This window comes from Rhinolophus ferrumequinum, chromosome 11 (assembly GCF_004115265.2).
Source record: "Rhinolophus ferrumequinum isolate MPI-CBG mRhiFer1 chromosome 11, mRhiFer1_v1.p, whole genome shotgun sequence".
In the NCBI taxonomy this organism is placed as follows: domain Eukaryota; kingdom Metazoa; phylum Chordata; class Mammalia; order Chiroptera; family Rhinolophidae; genus Rhinolophus; species Rhinolophus ferrumequinum.
The window spans coordinates 29,615,728-29,633,909 of NC_046294.1; the positions used below are offsets into that span (position 1 = coordinate 29,615,728).

Consider the following 18,182-nt stretch of genomic DNA (forward strand, 5'->3'; position numbering starts at 1 on the left):
CAGAGGCCCAACCGTACCACTCTTGGGTTACCTGAACATCAAGTTCAAACAGGTGACCAGGGTCTACTACTTGCAGAGCCTGTGCCTGCTGTACTGCCCATTTTGTGGAAACAAAGGCTTGCTCTATACCCTCTGTCCAATCCCATGAGGCCCCCTTTTTTTATTATGTTATACAAGGCCCTTGCCATTTGTGCTAAATGGGGTACAAACGGCCACCAATACCCCAGCAAACCCAAATACATCTGCAGTTGGGAGAACTTGGGAGGCCGGGGAAATGTTTGTATTTTATCAATAATCGTCTCAGGTATGACCTTTTTCTTACCCGACCACACAACACCCAAATATTTGACAGCTAAGCCAGGGCCTTGGACCTTTCCCCGTTCACTGCCCAGCCACATGACTTCAGGTGGCGGAGAAGAGAGGGAGCTGCTTGCTCTAAATCTGAAAGAGAATCAGATGTTAGTAAAATATCAACAACACAGTGAAACAAGGCCACAGCGGATGGGTGATCCCACTGTGCCAAATCCTGGGCTATGAGCCTGTGGCAGATAGTGGGGCTGTGCAAGTATCCTTGCCGCCCGTCCCAGGTAAAAGCAAACAGCTCTTGACACTCAGGTGCAATATCAATGGAGAAAAAGGCATTTGCCAAGTCCACTACATAGTGATATGTTCCCAGGCAGACAGTCAGAAGATCCATCAAATCGTGAATTGAAGGTACTGCAGTGTGCGAAGGTGGCATCACCTTATTTAATTCCCTATAGTCCACAGTCATTCGCCAGGTCCCATCTGGCTTCTTGACAGGCCATACTGGGGAGTTAAAGGGACTGTGCGTAGTCCTCACAATATGTGCCTTCTTCAATTCCAATATTGTACAACCAATCTCCTGCCCTCCTGGCAGGCAGTACTGTCACACTGTAACCGTGCGCCAGAGCTGTGGCAACACTTAAGGAGGGTGGTGAGCATGCCCACGTGTCACTGCTCTCACCACCCAGATCCAGACACAGAACTCTCCAACCGACATCTGTAAACTGAGGCCATATAGCACGTCCTCTCCTAGAATATATTCCGGGACGGGGGAGACATGCACCTTGTAGGTGTGGGGTGGAAGCCTTCCTAAACCCAGTGGTAAGGAAACAGCTTTTACAGTCACAGTCTTTCCCCCATAGCCATCAATGCAGATTGCTGGTCTGGGGAACAGTTCTGGGTTCCCATAAACAAGACTGCAGACTGCGCCAAAACTAAGGCCAAAACCCTCTGCACATTAGAAGGGGACCAATGTATGGCCAGTTGAACGTAGGGCCTCTGGTCCCCGCTCATCCCCTCCGACCTACCAGGAACCTCGCTTCCTCCGGCAACTGCTCAGCTAGAACCTGCAGGGCCCTCTCCACGCTGGCTGGAGAGCCATCCATGTCCTCCCACCCTTCCTCGGGGGTCCAACTTCTGAGAACAGTGACTACCGTGTACCACACACTGTGTGGGGGCCACATGTCCTCCTGCCCAAATTCAGACACCATTCCTACCTGGCCAGAATCCTGCTCACTGCGCCAGGTGTCTGAGTGGGTAGTGGCCTCGGTGCAAGATGTCCACAACTCTCGGGGCCTACGCAACAGCAGATTACCAAAAGAAAGGTGACGCCCGTCACGGCCAATAGGGTGGCATGCCATCCAGAGGCTAGAGAGGCCCACCAATTTACCAAGGAGTCACGTTTCTCCTAGGCAGACCGCGCCTCCCATTCCTGGCACAGCTCCTCACGGGCCTCCCGAAGCTGAGCTTTCACACACACAAACTGCCCCCTCATCTTTCGGAAAGTTTTGGCTGGCACCATACCATGGGCCGGCACCATGACCCATTCATGTGTCATGCAGGGTGTCATGTGGGGTCTCTGGTCCCGCTCCCCACGTAAGAATGCAGGATATGGCGAGGCCAAAAAGGAACACCAACGGAGCCATAGATAGGGGAGTCGTACCACTATATTCTCGCTGTGGCTGGGCCGGAGACACAGGAAGCAGGAGCCACACGATCCGCAATCTGCTGTCCGCTTCTCTGGCAACCAACCAACTTGCTAGCTGCAATCCACTCTGCTTCTCTGGCAACCAACTTGCTAGCCGCAATCTGCCGTGCTAACTGCAATCCACGTGTGGGGACAGAGCCCCAAAAAGCAGTTTCCAGGCTCTCGGCCTCACATAGAAAGGTGCTGGCTCAGGTAGTAAATGGCCATCGACTGTGATCAAATGGCCAGCAGCTGTGGCTAGTTGGCCGTCAGCTGTAACCAGTGAGCCATTAGCCATGAATATAACTGCCGTGGCTAGGCTAGTTGCAAAAAAAGCAAAAGGGGGAGCTAGCAAGAAGATGGTGGCTGAGTCTGCAAGCGGCACAGTGAGGGTTGAGAATTGTGTTGCTCCTGGTTCCTGGGCCTCCAACGCAGTCGCCAGTGAGAGTATAGAGATATGACTCCCCTACTTATGGCTCCGTGGGTGTTCCTTTTTGGCCTCACCATGTCCTGCGTTCTTATGTGGGGAGCTGAGACCCTGCAGGCCACCCCGCACGACACCACGCTTACTAGCTTAGCCACGGCAGTTATATTAGTGGCTAATGGCTAAGTGGTTACAGCTGATGACCATCTGATCACAGCTGATGGCCATCTACTACCCAAGCCAGCACCTTTTCACATGAGGCCGAGCCTGGAAACTGCTCTCTGGGACTCTGTCCCCACATATAATATAATACCGGGTCTTATATTAATTTTTGCTCCAAAAGAAGCATTAGAGCTGATTGTCCGGCTAGGTCTTATTTTGGGGAAACTCGGTATGAAGTGCAGAGTCAATCGATTGGGCCAGTCAGAACACACCTCTCCCCCCTCACCCCTCCCTAGGAATGTCAGCTCAGAGTTGTGTCAAGGTTGCTGCTGCAGTGTAAGGTCTGTCTAGTGCCAAGTTCAATCAAAGCCAAGGAAATGAGTTCAATTTGTGGCTATTTTACCACAGAATGACCAGGGATATTCCCAATAAATGGAACTATACATGGTTATTTCCTAAGAAGGCCTAACATGTGCCAAACTTGATGCCAATCTCTGTCTTTTAAACACAATCACAAATATTGGTAAAAACGATATGGAATGACCTCAACCCCTCTTTCACTCACACCAAATGAATCCATTTTGACGACTGACATTCTCTTTGTCATCACTTAAAGAAAGAGGTGCAGCTTATTGACTGAAGTGAGGGATTGGAGTTAAACAGCTTTGGTTCAGACTTGAGTTCTGATATATATTATCATGGTAAGCTTGGGCAAGGGTTTTAAGGCTTTAGTTTATTCACAAATTAAAAAGAGCAAAAATTGTCCCTACTAAATAGGGTTGTTGTGAGGATTTACAGAGGCAAATCATATATTGTAGCTAGCATAGTGACTGGTCCACATGGAACATTCAATGCTTGTTAGCATATGAAGAAAGGAAGAAAATGGTACCCATTACAGTATTCATTTAAGTTAAATTGATTCACTTTTTCTCTTTAGGATTGTTAAGATACTGGCTTAGTACATGCATTACTGAAGTAGTTTGAGAATTAGAAATAATAAAATAAACATAAGGTACAAATGAAAAGTCATGCCATAAATGTCCAAACAGCAGCCTTTTTAATGCCAAGTTTAAATAAAATATGATATTTCCGGAGAATCCTAAATTCTTGAAAAAAGAAAACAAAAACAAAAACTACGGTTACAAAGATAGGCACGTTTATTACTGAAAAATGCAATATTCATATCTATGATTTGTTAATTACATTTGTAAATGTAAACCTTGATAAGTAGACAGCATAATTCCAGTTTATGACTCAGCACACAGTTTAAAGTCACTACAATTCTCTAAAGGGTAAGGGAGGGAGGGCTTTTCCTTTTATTTCATTCAAATAATATTTCTTGAATATAAATTTCATTATTTTGCAATTGTATAGGGTTAGACTATTTCATTCTAAAGAGAAAAAGAAATAAAGCACAGACCAGGGGGGCTTATAAGCAGTATTTCAAAGAGATTATTGAAATAGTTTTTTGGTATTACAATCTTAATCAAATAGTATTACAAAGATCAGACTGGTAAATGGAAAAAAAAATAGAGGAATCTCCTTTTAATTGTTCTCTTAGAAATCAATTGTTTTAAAATATTAGAGAAATTTTAGCTCTCCTACGTATATATATTTGTATATTTAAAAATCTCATGTGTTCAATCTCAATATTGCAAGGTAGGTAGGTTCACCATAGAGTTAAACTCTTCTTGTCAGCATTGATAACCATGAAGTATAATCTATTTTAAAACAACTAAATTTGTAATTGATATTACCAATAATATATATTAAAATGATACACATTTTCAATTAATCAATGGTAACCCATAATTGACAGTACATCACCTAATGGGTTTTTATTTGTAACTCTTGGAAAAAGTTAATGTTACTATTTCCTCCTCCATTCCAATCTCCTGACCAAATCAATCTAGATTTGCAAACACCTGTGTGAATAACAAACACAAGACCATTTTTCTAATGTTGTACTTTTTGTGTTTGAAATATCAGCTATCTTCAGAAGACAGAGTTAAGCTTATAAAAATTTGGCTATTTAATCACAACATTACCCTTACCTGGGATGTCTGTATATCACTGGTTCTCTGATTAGACTCATGACAAATCAGAAAAATAATCCTACTTTATGACAGAAAATGTTAGTTGATAATATTTCTGTATATCGATGGGAAAGTTAAGATATTTTTATATATCCAAAATTTTATGCAGCTTTTTCATAGAACCCTGGAATACTAGAATGAGTATAGCTATATAATTAAGATATATAATTATTTTAGTTATTTCTTTTAAAAGTAAATTCTTATTGAAGTGCATTCAAATGATCAATGTGAATATTTTCTATAGGGTTAGGAGTAGGATGCAAAATAGTGATCTACCCGAAAATAATTTATATAAACTTAACATATTAAGGTAGGTCTACCAAGTGACCAAGTAAACATATGTCAAAATAAGGTTTGACATATTATATGATTTCTTTTTCAGTGTTTTGTATAGTGCCTGTAATATATGGGCTATCAAGGGTTTAGGACAAGCATGTGTGCACACACGAATACACATAGAAATTACCATCAAGAGGGTTTTAAGACTTAGTAGATTACTATAAATCAAGAAAAGCAATATATAATCATGATATCTTTTATGGACCTTGACCTTTTTGTCCTCGGGAATTTCCAGAAACAGCAATTCATCTGTTTTGTTTTTTTTTAATATTAAAGCAAAGGTGTACACAGATGTTCAAAACATCCAGTTAGTTCCCAATTACAGAATCTGCTTTCACACTTTAAGAAGCTAAGAAGAATTTCATATAGTGTAATGATTTAATGTCCTAATATAGCTGCCATGTAAGAAAAACATGAGTAATTCTTACATTGCTTATTTATTACAGTATAATATAGTCGGAAGTGTAGATAACTGAGCAATCAGGCAATGGTATTGATTTGGAATCAACATTATAAATGTTTATATACCTTTATTGTTTATTATTTTTAAGAATGCTGACCTGAAGACATCAGCTTAAAAACAGATTCAGCCTATTTCAACAGATCAAAGCTTCCTTAAATCGGCTTTCAAATTTCTTATGAGAGTTTGGAAGGAATGTTTAATGATGAACAACAATATGTATCCATATCTACATATCTATATCAATAAAGAAAAAATATTTATAATCTTCTGGCTAAATTATGGTTGCAACATAATTTCTCTTGTTGAGAAAAAAAGGGTTTCAGAGTGGAGAAATCCGCTCTGTTTCTTCTGGCCTTCCCCATATCCACTCATTAATTACAGGACTCTAATAGCTCTTTTCCACTTGAAAAGTACAATATAGAGGCCAATAGCCACATATTCCCCGAAGGAAAAAATAGCCTGTATTTTTAAGTGCATTTGCATCTTTAACATTGAAAACTGACACATTTATTCTTTAGTTGGAGTTTTCACTGCAATCTAAGCTTACTAGATTTAGCATTTTAAATTCTTAAAATAGATAAGGAAAGAAAGAAAAACAAGGAAAAAGAAAAACCTTCATTTCTTTTGAATGTTAAAAGATGAACTAAACTGCAGTTGTTTTTCAGTCAGGAATAAGACAGGGTGTGTGCACAGCAGATACTGAAATAAGATCTGCAAATTGGACGCTTTTGCTTTAGTAAGAAAGACCCTACCATCTCCAAAGTACCTCCACCATCCCCAAACCATTGCTTCTGCAATTCTCTTTGCCATCACATTGTTTTGACCATTCAGTCTCTCTCTTTCCACTTAGAAAAAAAAAATCATCAAAAAAAGTACACTGGATCAAAATCGTTGGGAAAAGTCTGCTCATACTACTTGTTAGGAAAGAGATTACATTTGGCCTAAAGTGTTCACCTGGTAGTGAGTGGTATGGAAACTGACAAAATAATTATGAAGGTTTTGAGGCAGCTTGAGGATAGACATCTACAATTATTTCAATGACAATTATTTCTGCGAGGAATATCTAAATAGATCTCATTAAGTTTTGTTTTTCAACTAATAATTTAGGAAATTTTTGCTTCTTGGAAACTAAAGAGCAGAGACGCTGTTTTTCCCACACAGAGAATAAAAATTGCAATGGAAATAAATATTCTGAAAAAGTCAATATCGGTACATGCCTGAAAACCTTACCCGCTTCTTTCTTAGGAAACATACAAAGCAGCATCCACATAGCTGACTATCTAGTGTACTCTAGACTCCCACTTTGGGCCAGCTGTGCATAAAACAAGAGGCTTTCTATGGGGAGAATTGTGCTGGGCCCCACATAAAGCAGTAAGATTAAACATCTAGGCTTCTTCTCCCTGAGATAGACTTTGATGGCACAAGAACTGGATCTGGTCCCACATGTGAGTCTGTTCTTTACCTGTCTGCTTTCATTTCACTTTCCTAAAAAAGATGCCTTAACGTGAATGTAGCTAGGATGCAGTGGCTACGACTGTGTTCTCTAGAAAGAAAACCATCAAATGTGGTCATGGGGGTGGTATTTCAGATGAACCCAGATGGCAAGTTCAATTGAAGGTAACTTATCACCATTACGAACACATAAATGCCAGCTATCAGGAACCCAACTTAGTCAATGATTCAAGAAGCTAGAACCCAAGCAATCTTCTTGGACGATGTATTGTTGGCACATTTCATTTGAAATAGAAGTGCCTGTGGAAAATTCTCACCTTTCCATCAGAAGTTGGGTTTTTCAGGCCTTTCCAAGAGATTCTTTTCTGAGTTACTGAGAATACCAGGAAAAAGATAAGATATTAACTAGTTCCCTGGATATAACCTATGACTATTAGCCTGTTATAATACTGTGATCTGAGAGAAAATGGGATGGAAATACCTGATGACCATAGTAGGACTAAGTTGGGCATATCTCAGAGAGAGTAATTGTCCACTGGTTTTTACACACACACAAAGTATGCGTTCTCTCTCCTCTCTCTCTCTCTCTCTCTCTCTCTCTCTCTCTCACACACACACACACACACACACAGACACACACATCACACACGGAGCCTATGTCTACCCTGCCCCCCAATTGACAGACAAATCAATTCAGCCATATCAGTTCAGTAACTCATCAGGTAACTTGGATTTTCAATTTTGACTATCAAATGGAGAAAAAAATGGTCCGTGTGGTAGTCTCTTATTGACGGTTGGCTACAGTGCGTCTACATGTCCTCTTTCCTTGGCATGAACTGTATCTATGCTAAAATTCCTGTCCTAAGGAGATTTTGATGATGATTAGTAGAGACAGCTCAAGTGTGAAAAAAAAATGCTTCTGGGCAATGGAAACATTATTACCCTCATAAGAACGAAGCAATCTTCTTCTCCCCTCCATTTCCAGCACAAAGCACTATTAGGATCAATACGATACCACATCTGCACTTCCATGTGCAAATGCTTTGATGATGACAATTAGTTTATCAGAGGACAAACATCAAAACTTAAAGAGTAGGGGAAGGGCTTGCAAGAATAGAAAACTAGGGCCTTAAAGAGCTGAAGAACGAGCAGTCCCCTCTCCCCATACCCACTCAACATATCCCAACTTAATATTGAAAAATCAAGCAGCATTAAACTTAACATGCACATTATAGGAAAAAAAATCACATGATAATTTATTGAGTGAAAAAGGTTTCTTTTCATTCCATTCTGCAATAGATTGTGCTAAGAGTTGTTCTGGAAGAATGTGCAGCATTTGAAAGTTGTACCTCATGCAGTCACTCAGCAGCATTTCATCAAAACATGCATGCACAGATTCAGACAATTACAAACTATTTCTGTTACAATCTCAAGCAATTTCCCACACACAACACTGTGAAAGCACTTCAGTTTTGAACAACTTGTCAAGGTTGACTACATGCATACATATATTAATTTGCTTGAAAAGACAACAATTTAGAATATGAAAATATATAAGCAGCATTCATGTAATACAGAATTCCTGAGAATAGTGTGTGCTATATAAATCTTTGAGAAATAATTTGCATTCATATGAAAACGATGGTATAAAACATTTCTCTCAACTAAAGGAGTGTGAGCTAAAACTAACATACTCCTAAGGGCTGTCAGTATTTTTGCTGTCAACGATGATGAAGGCATAGCTAGATTCTACTACATTGTTTCACAAAAGGAAAACTTTTTCATTGTTTCTCCAATTTTCCATCAGTTTCAGAAAACATCAGAGAAGGCATTGTCTAAATCAATGTCTTATAATTTTTTACTAAAAATATCTTTCTCTTTTGATATTTTTTCTCTCTAGGCAATCAATATGATTTTAAACCTTGATGGTGGTTATATAAAAATAACTCAGCAAGACAAGAATTCTCAAAGGTACGGTTATCATTATTCTTTGCTCTACCGTAAGACAAATGTCTTTGCCTTGTGTTCTTAATTTGGAAAAGACATAAATGTCAGATTCATTTATGTCTTCAACAGGCATAGACAGTATTTATTCTCAGGCATGTGTATACATTTAACTGACAAAGGAGAGGAAATGTAGATGCTATAAAAATGAAGGAGTTTAAAACTCCTTTGTAGAGTTAGGGGGATTCGTTGCTATGAATAACCAGGTGGCAGCTACAGATACTGTAATCTGATTGGAAGAGCCCCACGTGGCAAGGGCATCTGAGGGATGTTTAGAGTCTGTGGTCCTCCCTCTTGCTCAAAATCAGATGGCAAGTAGGGAAGCTAAAATTTTGACAAAAACAAATCAACCAACAACTATAACCTATCAGCTTTTCCCGAGAAGGAAAGAAGGAAAATTAAAAAAAAAAATAGTGTTAGAATTATAAAAACAGCTTTCTAGTCAGAGAAACTATAATTTTCCTGCGAGGGGAACCCTAGCATATATATTAGGTTGGTATAAAATTAATTGCAGTTTTTGCAATTATTTTTAACCTTTTAAACTGCAGTTACTTTTGCACCAACCCAATACAAAGTAGCTTTAGTTCCTTTGTGTTTAATCAGGTCTTTATAGATTTGGGAAATAATTGTGCTTTGTTTAATTGGACAAAAATTAATTGGAAAAACAGTAATCATAATAATCACATATATGTATGACTATGTTGCATATATGTTATTCCTCACCCCATTCCCAGAGCAGGAAAATTGAGAGTAGCTTAGCTTTACAAGGAAAAGTGTATTGATTCTTACTGCACATTTCTTTAATTCAACTCTTCTCTTTCTTCCCATCCTGCCCACCTAGCTTATGCCTTCACCAGACTTTCTGTAGTTGAATGTCCCATGCTTCCATCTCATCCGTGAAGAGTCATACTCACAGACACAGAGTAGACACTGAAATAGCAACTCCACAACAAAGCAAAGTGATTTCTTTCACAATTATTTTGCCTTTTTTTTCTAGAGAGTTTTCAAACATAAACCAAATCAATCTATCAAGGAAATAATAACAGAAAACTCCCTTCAGTGATGAAAACAAAGTATAGCTCAAAAATATGTGTGTCGTTTCTACAAATAATATAAATTTATATCCATGCATTGTGTTCCTTAGCTCATGAGCAAGAGTGCACATTATTGGAAAAGCATAAGACTGCAAAGCATCCAGCTCCTGTTTTCCTGACTAAACAAGTCACATTGGCTTAACTGTGTAATTAGTCTCAGAGTTGCATAAATTGTAACTTGCATTACATACAGTCAAGGTGCAAAGGTACAAGGGAAACCAACATATTTACAGCATTTCAAATTATTCTGCGAGAGTTGATGTAATAAATCAGCAAGGGAAAAATTAAATATACTATAAAACAGCCTTCCACAGTAAAATCTGAATTAGTAGTATTCTAAAGGATATGAGAATAAACACCTATATTTTATAAGTATGTGGGTCTATTGGCATTTAGTAATAATAATAAAAAAAATCCAGTGCAACTGGTTCTGCCAGTGATACAACAGATTTGAATGTAACCGATGCAATGGAATGTGATTTCAATGAATGGTATTCTTTTTGGAATCTCAGATTTTTGGTTTGACGGCTAAAGGTCATGTGCAACTCTTCAACTGCATAGTGAGTGTGGAGCAGCATAAATGCACTGTGGCACAGTCTCAGTAAGAAACGAGGGAAGTTTCTATAAACCTGTAAGCTGAGGACATGGAGTCCTGGCAGCAAAGGCAACAATCAATGGAAGTCATTTCTTATAAGTATCTCAACTCAACCTAAGGTTTCAAAGTCAGACTACGAGGACAGTGAAGGCTGCGTGATACTTTAAGTCCTGCCTGGCTCATGGACATTTACATGGAAATATGTCTCTAGAAACCTCACCATCACCCTTCCTATTACCCTGCAGCTGATGGAAGTTGAAGGTCTCCAAACATACAACTCCCTGAGGCTGGTTCTGAGAATTAGATCCTGGCTTCTTGCAATGTCAACCTAACCATTTTTTAATGTCATGAATTGTCTTTTTCCCCCCTAGAAGCCTAGATATTCCAAATCCCAGAGATGGGTGTGATGCATTTCCAAGTAGAATATTATACATGTGATTTGCAGGTATGCTTTCATCCTAGATCTCACCTAGACTTTGCAGTTGCTGTCATTGTCACTAATGGTCTTGTCCTCCTGGGCAACAGGGGTCAGCTAAGGCCATTCATGGTGAACAGGATGACCACTTTTTCTCCGCTGTTGCTGCAAATGCTCAAGTTCAGCCTCATACATCATTTCTTGGACTAAATACTTCTCCCGTCGTATTCGGTCATATAGGTTCTTTGGTACATCTGGAATCAGGTATGCAATGAATGACTTGATCCCAAAAACAAGGTGCTGCAAATATGAGAAGGGAAAGTACACTTTTCAAAGATTCTGAAAGGCTAATCATAAATAAAACAGAACAATCATGAACAATGTTGCATTTGCCTTACAATCAAGCATTAGAACTCAGTATGTATCATCTAGACTATTAATATTTTCTAAAATTATACTGGGAATACTACTATTGCCTTATATCACATAAGAATTAGGAGAAAACAATTGTTTCTTCTTTCATGGACACATGTTGATAACACCTTATAAACACTGAATGAATCTTAAATTCACATCGATAAAATCCTTATACAGTATGCCATACTATTATGACATGCGTTGTTACACACAGATGAGAAAGATTACATCCATTGAAAACCCATGTCCGATAGATGGTTATACACAGCCAGCAAAGCAGATAGAATATTGGAGGGATTAGATTCGAGCTCCAGCACATCCATTTTTCAGAACGTCTACTCTACTAAGTTCTACGTATATCATTAACTGCTTTAACATTCTTATGCCTAGTACATAATTCTTCCACGATAAAAATAAACTGACAAATATGTATCTAAAAAAGCAGGAACAAAAATCAAAAGGTAGTAATATGCCTGTGGTTACAAGTACAGATGCTGAATGACACTGCCTAAGTCTGAAGCCTACTGGTGTAACCTTATGTAAATCACCTTCTGCAACCTTATGCAAATCACTTGTGTAACCTCATGCAAATCACCTCCATTCTTTGTGTCTCATCTCTAAAATAGTGATAATAATAGTATCTCTTAAAGGCTGGTATGAGGATTAAGTGAGTAAATTATGTGAAGGGTTTAAAGGAGTACCTGGCACAGGATAAGTACTACTTAAATATTACCTCCTATTATTATAACTGTACCCCCCTTTTTTTTTCCCATGGAGAAGAATAGATCTTTCAGTTTCTCAGAAAAGAAAAAAAGAAAAAAATCTGAGCCTGATAGAGTTAGGATGATCTATGAAAAAAAAAACCACACATTTACGTAAAGGAGTTGTGACAATAGTCTCTCTATATGGAAAGGAATAATTCGAGACTTTTAACTGAACTTGCAATATGTGTCCCAGGAAACTGCACTGCACAGTGTATCACAGTAAAGCAGGTCACATTTTCCCACAGAAAAGCAGATCAGGAGTTTCTTTCCTGGCCATCTTTTTCCTCTTTGTAATTTTGGCTACAGGAAACAGATGCATTCAAAGTTTTTCCACAGACCATAGGGGTACTTTAGAGAACAGATACTCAATATATTCCAATGCAAGCCCTTCATCTTGCATTAAGCCCTTCATCTTGTATTAAGCTGGTTTTATGCTAAGCAGGCAATGATTCTGTAGCTTCTCCAAAATTTCTTAACAGGACTATAATCCAATATTATCGCATGACTCTGAGCATCCAGATCTATGCACTTTTTATAAAAGCATTCTCAGGTTTCACTGATTGAATTATACAATGTCTGTTATACAAATACACGTGTGATCAACTGTAATTTGAGTTCATTGTTCAGAACATAAATTTCTCTATCCTGATGAATATAGATATGGACTCTTAAAGGATGATGAAAATCATCCTTTCCTTTTCAAATTTGGTTACTAAGAGGCTCAAAACTAAGTTTTCAGTTCAAATGTGAGTAGCTTCTTTTATCTTAGTTTTCTGGTACAAATACCCAATAAACATACCTTCTTACATTATTCAACTCATGCTTTTTTGCACTTGTTATAGTCATTTCATTATATCTAAGCCTTTTACTGGGACATACTCAAGTCCTCTTTTAAAAGTCAGTGAGGAACTGATTTCAAATGGGCAACTACTGTATCAGTTGGGAAAGCATTTACCTAAGTAATTTTATCAGTCTGTGACTAACCTCAAACACGATAATGAAGGCCAACCGAGCAGCGAGGATATGCCAGTATTGTAAGGTGAACTCATAGGGTCTGGAACTCCAAGGGGGACCTCTGTAATCTCGGTATCTAAAATTCACAAAAACAAAAACACAAAATCGAAAAACAGAAACCAAAGTGTGGAGTCCCCAAATTTTCTTGATTTCCCAAAACCCCAAAATGACAGTTTAAGGATGCTTATTAACATGCATAGGGGAGAGAAGGCAAGAAGAAAAGATAACTACAATTTATAAGTCAGTACCTGCAATAACCAGACTTTCCCATACCAAGCTCACTCAGGTCAAAGAAGGAGAGGCTATTGTTGACATATCCCTTTAAACAACTGGGAGAAAAGAAAAGTATCATGTGATTCAGAGATTCATAAATGTTTAGTTCAATTTCTACATAACAAATGACAGGATTTAATAACTACCATTATTCCTTTCATTCTAATTATAAACTAGCATCCCAGCTGATTATATTCCCTAACCCCCGTTACAGCTGTAATTGTATCTTAATGAGACAGACTCATGTCCGCCATTCCCCCCAATAGTTTCGATCTTACCCTTGCATTCGGCTTACATTTATTAAGGGTTTACTATGTATTAGGCATTGTGATAATTATTTCCTATGGATTAAAAATGTCTACATACATGTTTTATAAATATGCATATATACTATTTGGTTAATTATAATTAAACAGCAAATCAATAAACATGTTTCTTTGTGATTAATTTATTAACTTACTCAAACATACTTATTGAGAATCTTAATTTGTTAGAAGAATTCTAGATGCTTGGTATTCAACAGTGAACAAAACAGGCAAATAATCTCTACCCTGGTGATTAGACGTTTAATTGTGGTGAGGGTTGATTTTAAAAATAACCTTAGGATATATATTTTTTAATCTCCATCATATGGATTAAAGAGCTAAGGTTTACAGAGACTAAATTACTTTCTCTAAGCCCTACAATTCTCAAAATTTTTGGTCTCAGGTACCTTTTACACTATTGGGGATCTCAAAGAGCTTTTTAAACACTATTGGGGATCTCAAAGAGCTTTTTTCATAGGGGTATATCTACTGATATTTAACACATTAGAAATTAAAAGTGAGATATTTAGAAACTATTATCTAATAATTCATTTAAAATAACTATCAAATCTGTTATATATTAATATAAATAACACATTTTAAAGAAAAGAAGCTACATTTTCCAAAAGAAAATTGTAGTGAGAAGGATGACATTGTTTTACATGTCTGCAAATCCCTTTAATGTCTGTCTTAATAGAAGGCAGCTAGATTCTCATATCTGCTTCTGCATTTAATCTGTTGCAATATGTTGTTTTGGTTGAAGAGTTAAGTAGAGACTCTAGCCTCACAAAGCTAAGTAGTTGGAAAAACGAGGACTATTTTAATAGCATTTCAGATTACTGTTGACATTTTTCTTTGGTATTACACCAAAGCTCTTAATAAAGCCATTTCTTAAAGTTTAATTGCAATGTGGAATATAAGTATATCAATAAAATTTTCATATGGATTTTACATTAAAATCCATAGGTCTGTCTTGAGCTTTTAATTCATTTTTTATCCATACATGATTTTGTAACATCAAATATGAGTCATTTCAAAAATATTTGTTCTTTGAATTATGCAGATCTTCCAAATATTGATATACTTTTACTATACACTGTGAAAAAAATCACAAACGTTAATATCACCATTAATTTTATTAGGAACAATAATCTATAAGTTCTTGGAAGTTTCCAAGCTCACAGTGATAGATAAATGTTATTCAAAATTCTAATTTTTCACTTCAAAGCTTGAAATTTAGTAATGACAAACATACTGTAAATTATTTAATTTAAAATGACAAGCTAGTTTTGTGCATTTTATAAAAGAGTGTCTGCTAAATACTCAAGTCTGAATAATCATACTTTGTCGATCATTATTTTATGTTAAAGAAAGTTTGTTGAGTTTGCAACTCCAACAATCATACAAGTAGTTTATATATACTTTGCATTTTGTCAAACAGAATATTGAAAAGATATTTATTCCAGGTTAGAGATTTGATAAAATTAATAGTTATTACTATTTCATCAAGGACATTCTGAAATTTCTTGCTGGCACTTTTATAATGGCGACTATATAGGGGTGAGAAATACAACCATGACTAATACTCTTTGGTGCCACTGTCTTGAGTTATGCAAAGCCACCAGAAAATTTTATCCCCATTGCTTTTGCACCATCAGTGCAAATGTTAATATGGTAGAAAAAGGAAATTATGTCTTAGTATTATTATTAAAATAGTATCGACTTTATGGACCCTGAAGGAGACTTGCAGACCACACATTGAGAACAAATGCCTAGGATAAACAATCGTTAGAACCTGGATTCCAATGCACATCTATTTCATTCTGAATCATGAAATCTTAATTATAGGTCTGTACTGGCTTTACTTCCTTCTTCGTTCAACCCAGACCTAATAATTTATCATTTCAGCTGTTCTCTTGCCAATACCCTCCTCTTTATTGTCTTCTTATCCTTTTGTCACCTTGATCTGAAAATTTCAAATCAATGAATCTATTTCCATTTAGCTGCTAAGCATACCTGGAAAAAATTAAATAACAGGGTGACCTTATGTATCTGTGGTTTCAACTTCACATATACCCTCCACATCTCTTCTTGAAATTATTCTACATCCCTAGTCACTCAATATGGAGAAAGGGTCAGGTGGAATCTACCTGAAAGGCAGGTCCTGAAAGTAAACAGAGCAGATACTCATTTTCTTCGGCCACTAGGTGGCAGTAAACACATCAGCAAATAATGTTTTTAAGGAAGAGGGCTAACAAACATGTCTACATGTTTTAAATCCTTAAAATCTGCTTCTAGATCATTTTGAATTAAGAAAACAAATGGATTTATTTCTGTTTTTCACTATTAATACTAAAACTAATTTATATTTATATAGTATTCTGCAGTACATAAAGTGTTACTTCAGACACCATTTCTTACTCATAGGTCCAGATTGATGATGTGCCTTCCAGTAAAAGGCAAAGTTAGAACTTGAACATAGGGTGTTTGACTTCAAGTTAAAATCCTTTGACAAGACTCTAAAGTATAAAATAAAATATCCTGCCTTTATAACTTCTCTTTGAAAAATTGAAATGTTTCTGTTCTGAAAGGCATTTCAGTGTTCTCAGAAAACATCAGTTCATCAGCAGAACTAAGGATTGATTTCATCCTAAACCAGGGCTCAACGGGTTGGGGCACATGTCCTGCATCTAGATAAGACACATGCTCAAAACTACTCATGAAGGAAAACGGAGAAGCAGCTTCTCCTATCATTTTATCTCCTATCACAACTTCTATGCCTAAGCTTCCATCTCCAGCTAAAACTCCAATTTCTCTTTGTTCCCCAAGCCCAGTACTCTCTTGCATTCATCCCGAATACCTGCATCCCATAAGGAGAAATCTGAAAAATCCATAGCTCCTAAATCAGTGGTCCTAAACTGGGTGATTTTGTCCCCCAGGGGACATTTGGCAATGTCTGGAGACATTTTTGGTTGTCACAACTTGGGGAGCAGCAAGGTTGTTATTAATATATACTGGGTTGGGGCCAAGACTGCTGCTAAAAATCCTATAATGCACAGGACAGCCAGCTGGAAATTCCTTTTGAAAATCGCTAGTCATATAGCTGAAAGTTCCGTCATATTCTGTATGTTCCCTTCAGCGATTTGACTAACCTCAGTTTCCCCATCTACATAGTCAGAAGTTTGCACTGGATAATTTCTCAGGTCTCTTCCATTTCTAAATTTGACTTCTAAATACATTATAACATTTGTTAACATTTTGATGTCAGTAATTCATTTACAAGTGAAAACATAGACTCTAAAATTATTTGTGTAAAACACCATTGCCCTTTTTATCCTGTTTGATTTCATCCAATAAACACAGTATAAAAGCAATGATCAGAAACATTGCCCTTAATGGTCACAGAAAAAAATTTCCCAGTAAGTTCCCATTTCAATTACAAACGTAAAATATATAAGGAAAACGTGTGAATTTTAACCTTACTTTTCACCATATTCAAAATGACTTGCACAGGGGCCATATTTGTATTCATAGACAAAACGTGGGATGTAATCAGAAGTAATAGCAATCACAAATGCATTGGTGATCACAGCCAATATACCAATTCCTTCAAGAATTCCATACCAGATACCTAGTAAGAGAGAGATTAAAAATAATGAAAAATAATAAAAAAAAATCCTCTAATCAATCTTATACTAGAAAGAATGTTTAACTTATGTTAGAACCATAGCTTTATCCATTATTTAATTACTTGGTATATCTCACTATAGATAAAACGGCTATTGAATCCTTTTCCACAGAGAGAAGATAGACCCCTATTTAGAAAGATTTGAAAATTAAAATATCATTAGGAATTGGTTCATGTCTATAATAATGAGATGACACAGTTGCTTAAAAGCCTAATTAGAATTTGCTGAAGTAATAAAAACAAAAACCTTCAGGTTCTACAACGTTGGGCAAAGTCTGAGATATCTGTATTCACCATGGGTTTTGCCCTTCCTTATCTTTGTCAAGCACCTTTTCAAAGTAAAAATATAAGAACGTAATACTAGTTTGGTGTCAAGACCTGCAAATCACTAGCTGACATTTTCTACTTCCTAAAAGGCCAATCTGACATCATAGAGACATAAAAAAAGCTTTTAAAATTGCATATATTATGAATATACTATTTTGATTACAGTCAAAACTATGTTTCAAATAGGATTAACAAAGCTTTAAAAATACTGATATAAAAAAACGTCCTGGAAAAAATACTCAAAGTGCTAAAAATGACTGGATAGCATGGCAACTTTCTCCCTGACCCCAATAACCCTCCACAACACACACACACACACACACACACACACACACACACACACACACACACCTTTTTGTT

At 37.1% G+C, this 18,182-nt stretch overlaps 1 protein-coding gene across 5 annotated transcripts in view; it reads right to left on the bottom strand.

The window, feature by feature from the left end:
* Positions 1-4,923: 4,923 nt before the first annotated feature.
* ANO3 (anoctamin 3) overlaps positions 4,924-18,182 on the bottom strand; it is a 344,736-nt gene continuing 331,477 nt past the window's right edge. For all 5 annotated transcript variants that reach the window (XM_033120578.1, XM_033120577.1, XM_033120579.1 and 2 more), the window contains 4 exons: positions 17,291-17,438; positions 13,478-13,558; positions 13,200-13,305; positions 4,924-11,334 (listed from right to left, as the gene is read on the bottom strand). In XM_033120578.1, the coding sequence (XP_032976469.1) occupies positions 11,152-11,334; positions 13,200-13,305; positions 13,478-13,558; positions 17,291-17,438 (518 nt within the window). In that variant the 3' untranslated portion in view covers positions 4,924-11,151. The remainder of the gene's footprint in view (positions 11,335-13,199; positions 13,306-13,477; positions 13,559-17,290; positions 17,439-18,182) is intronic.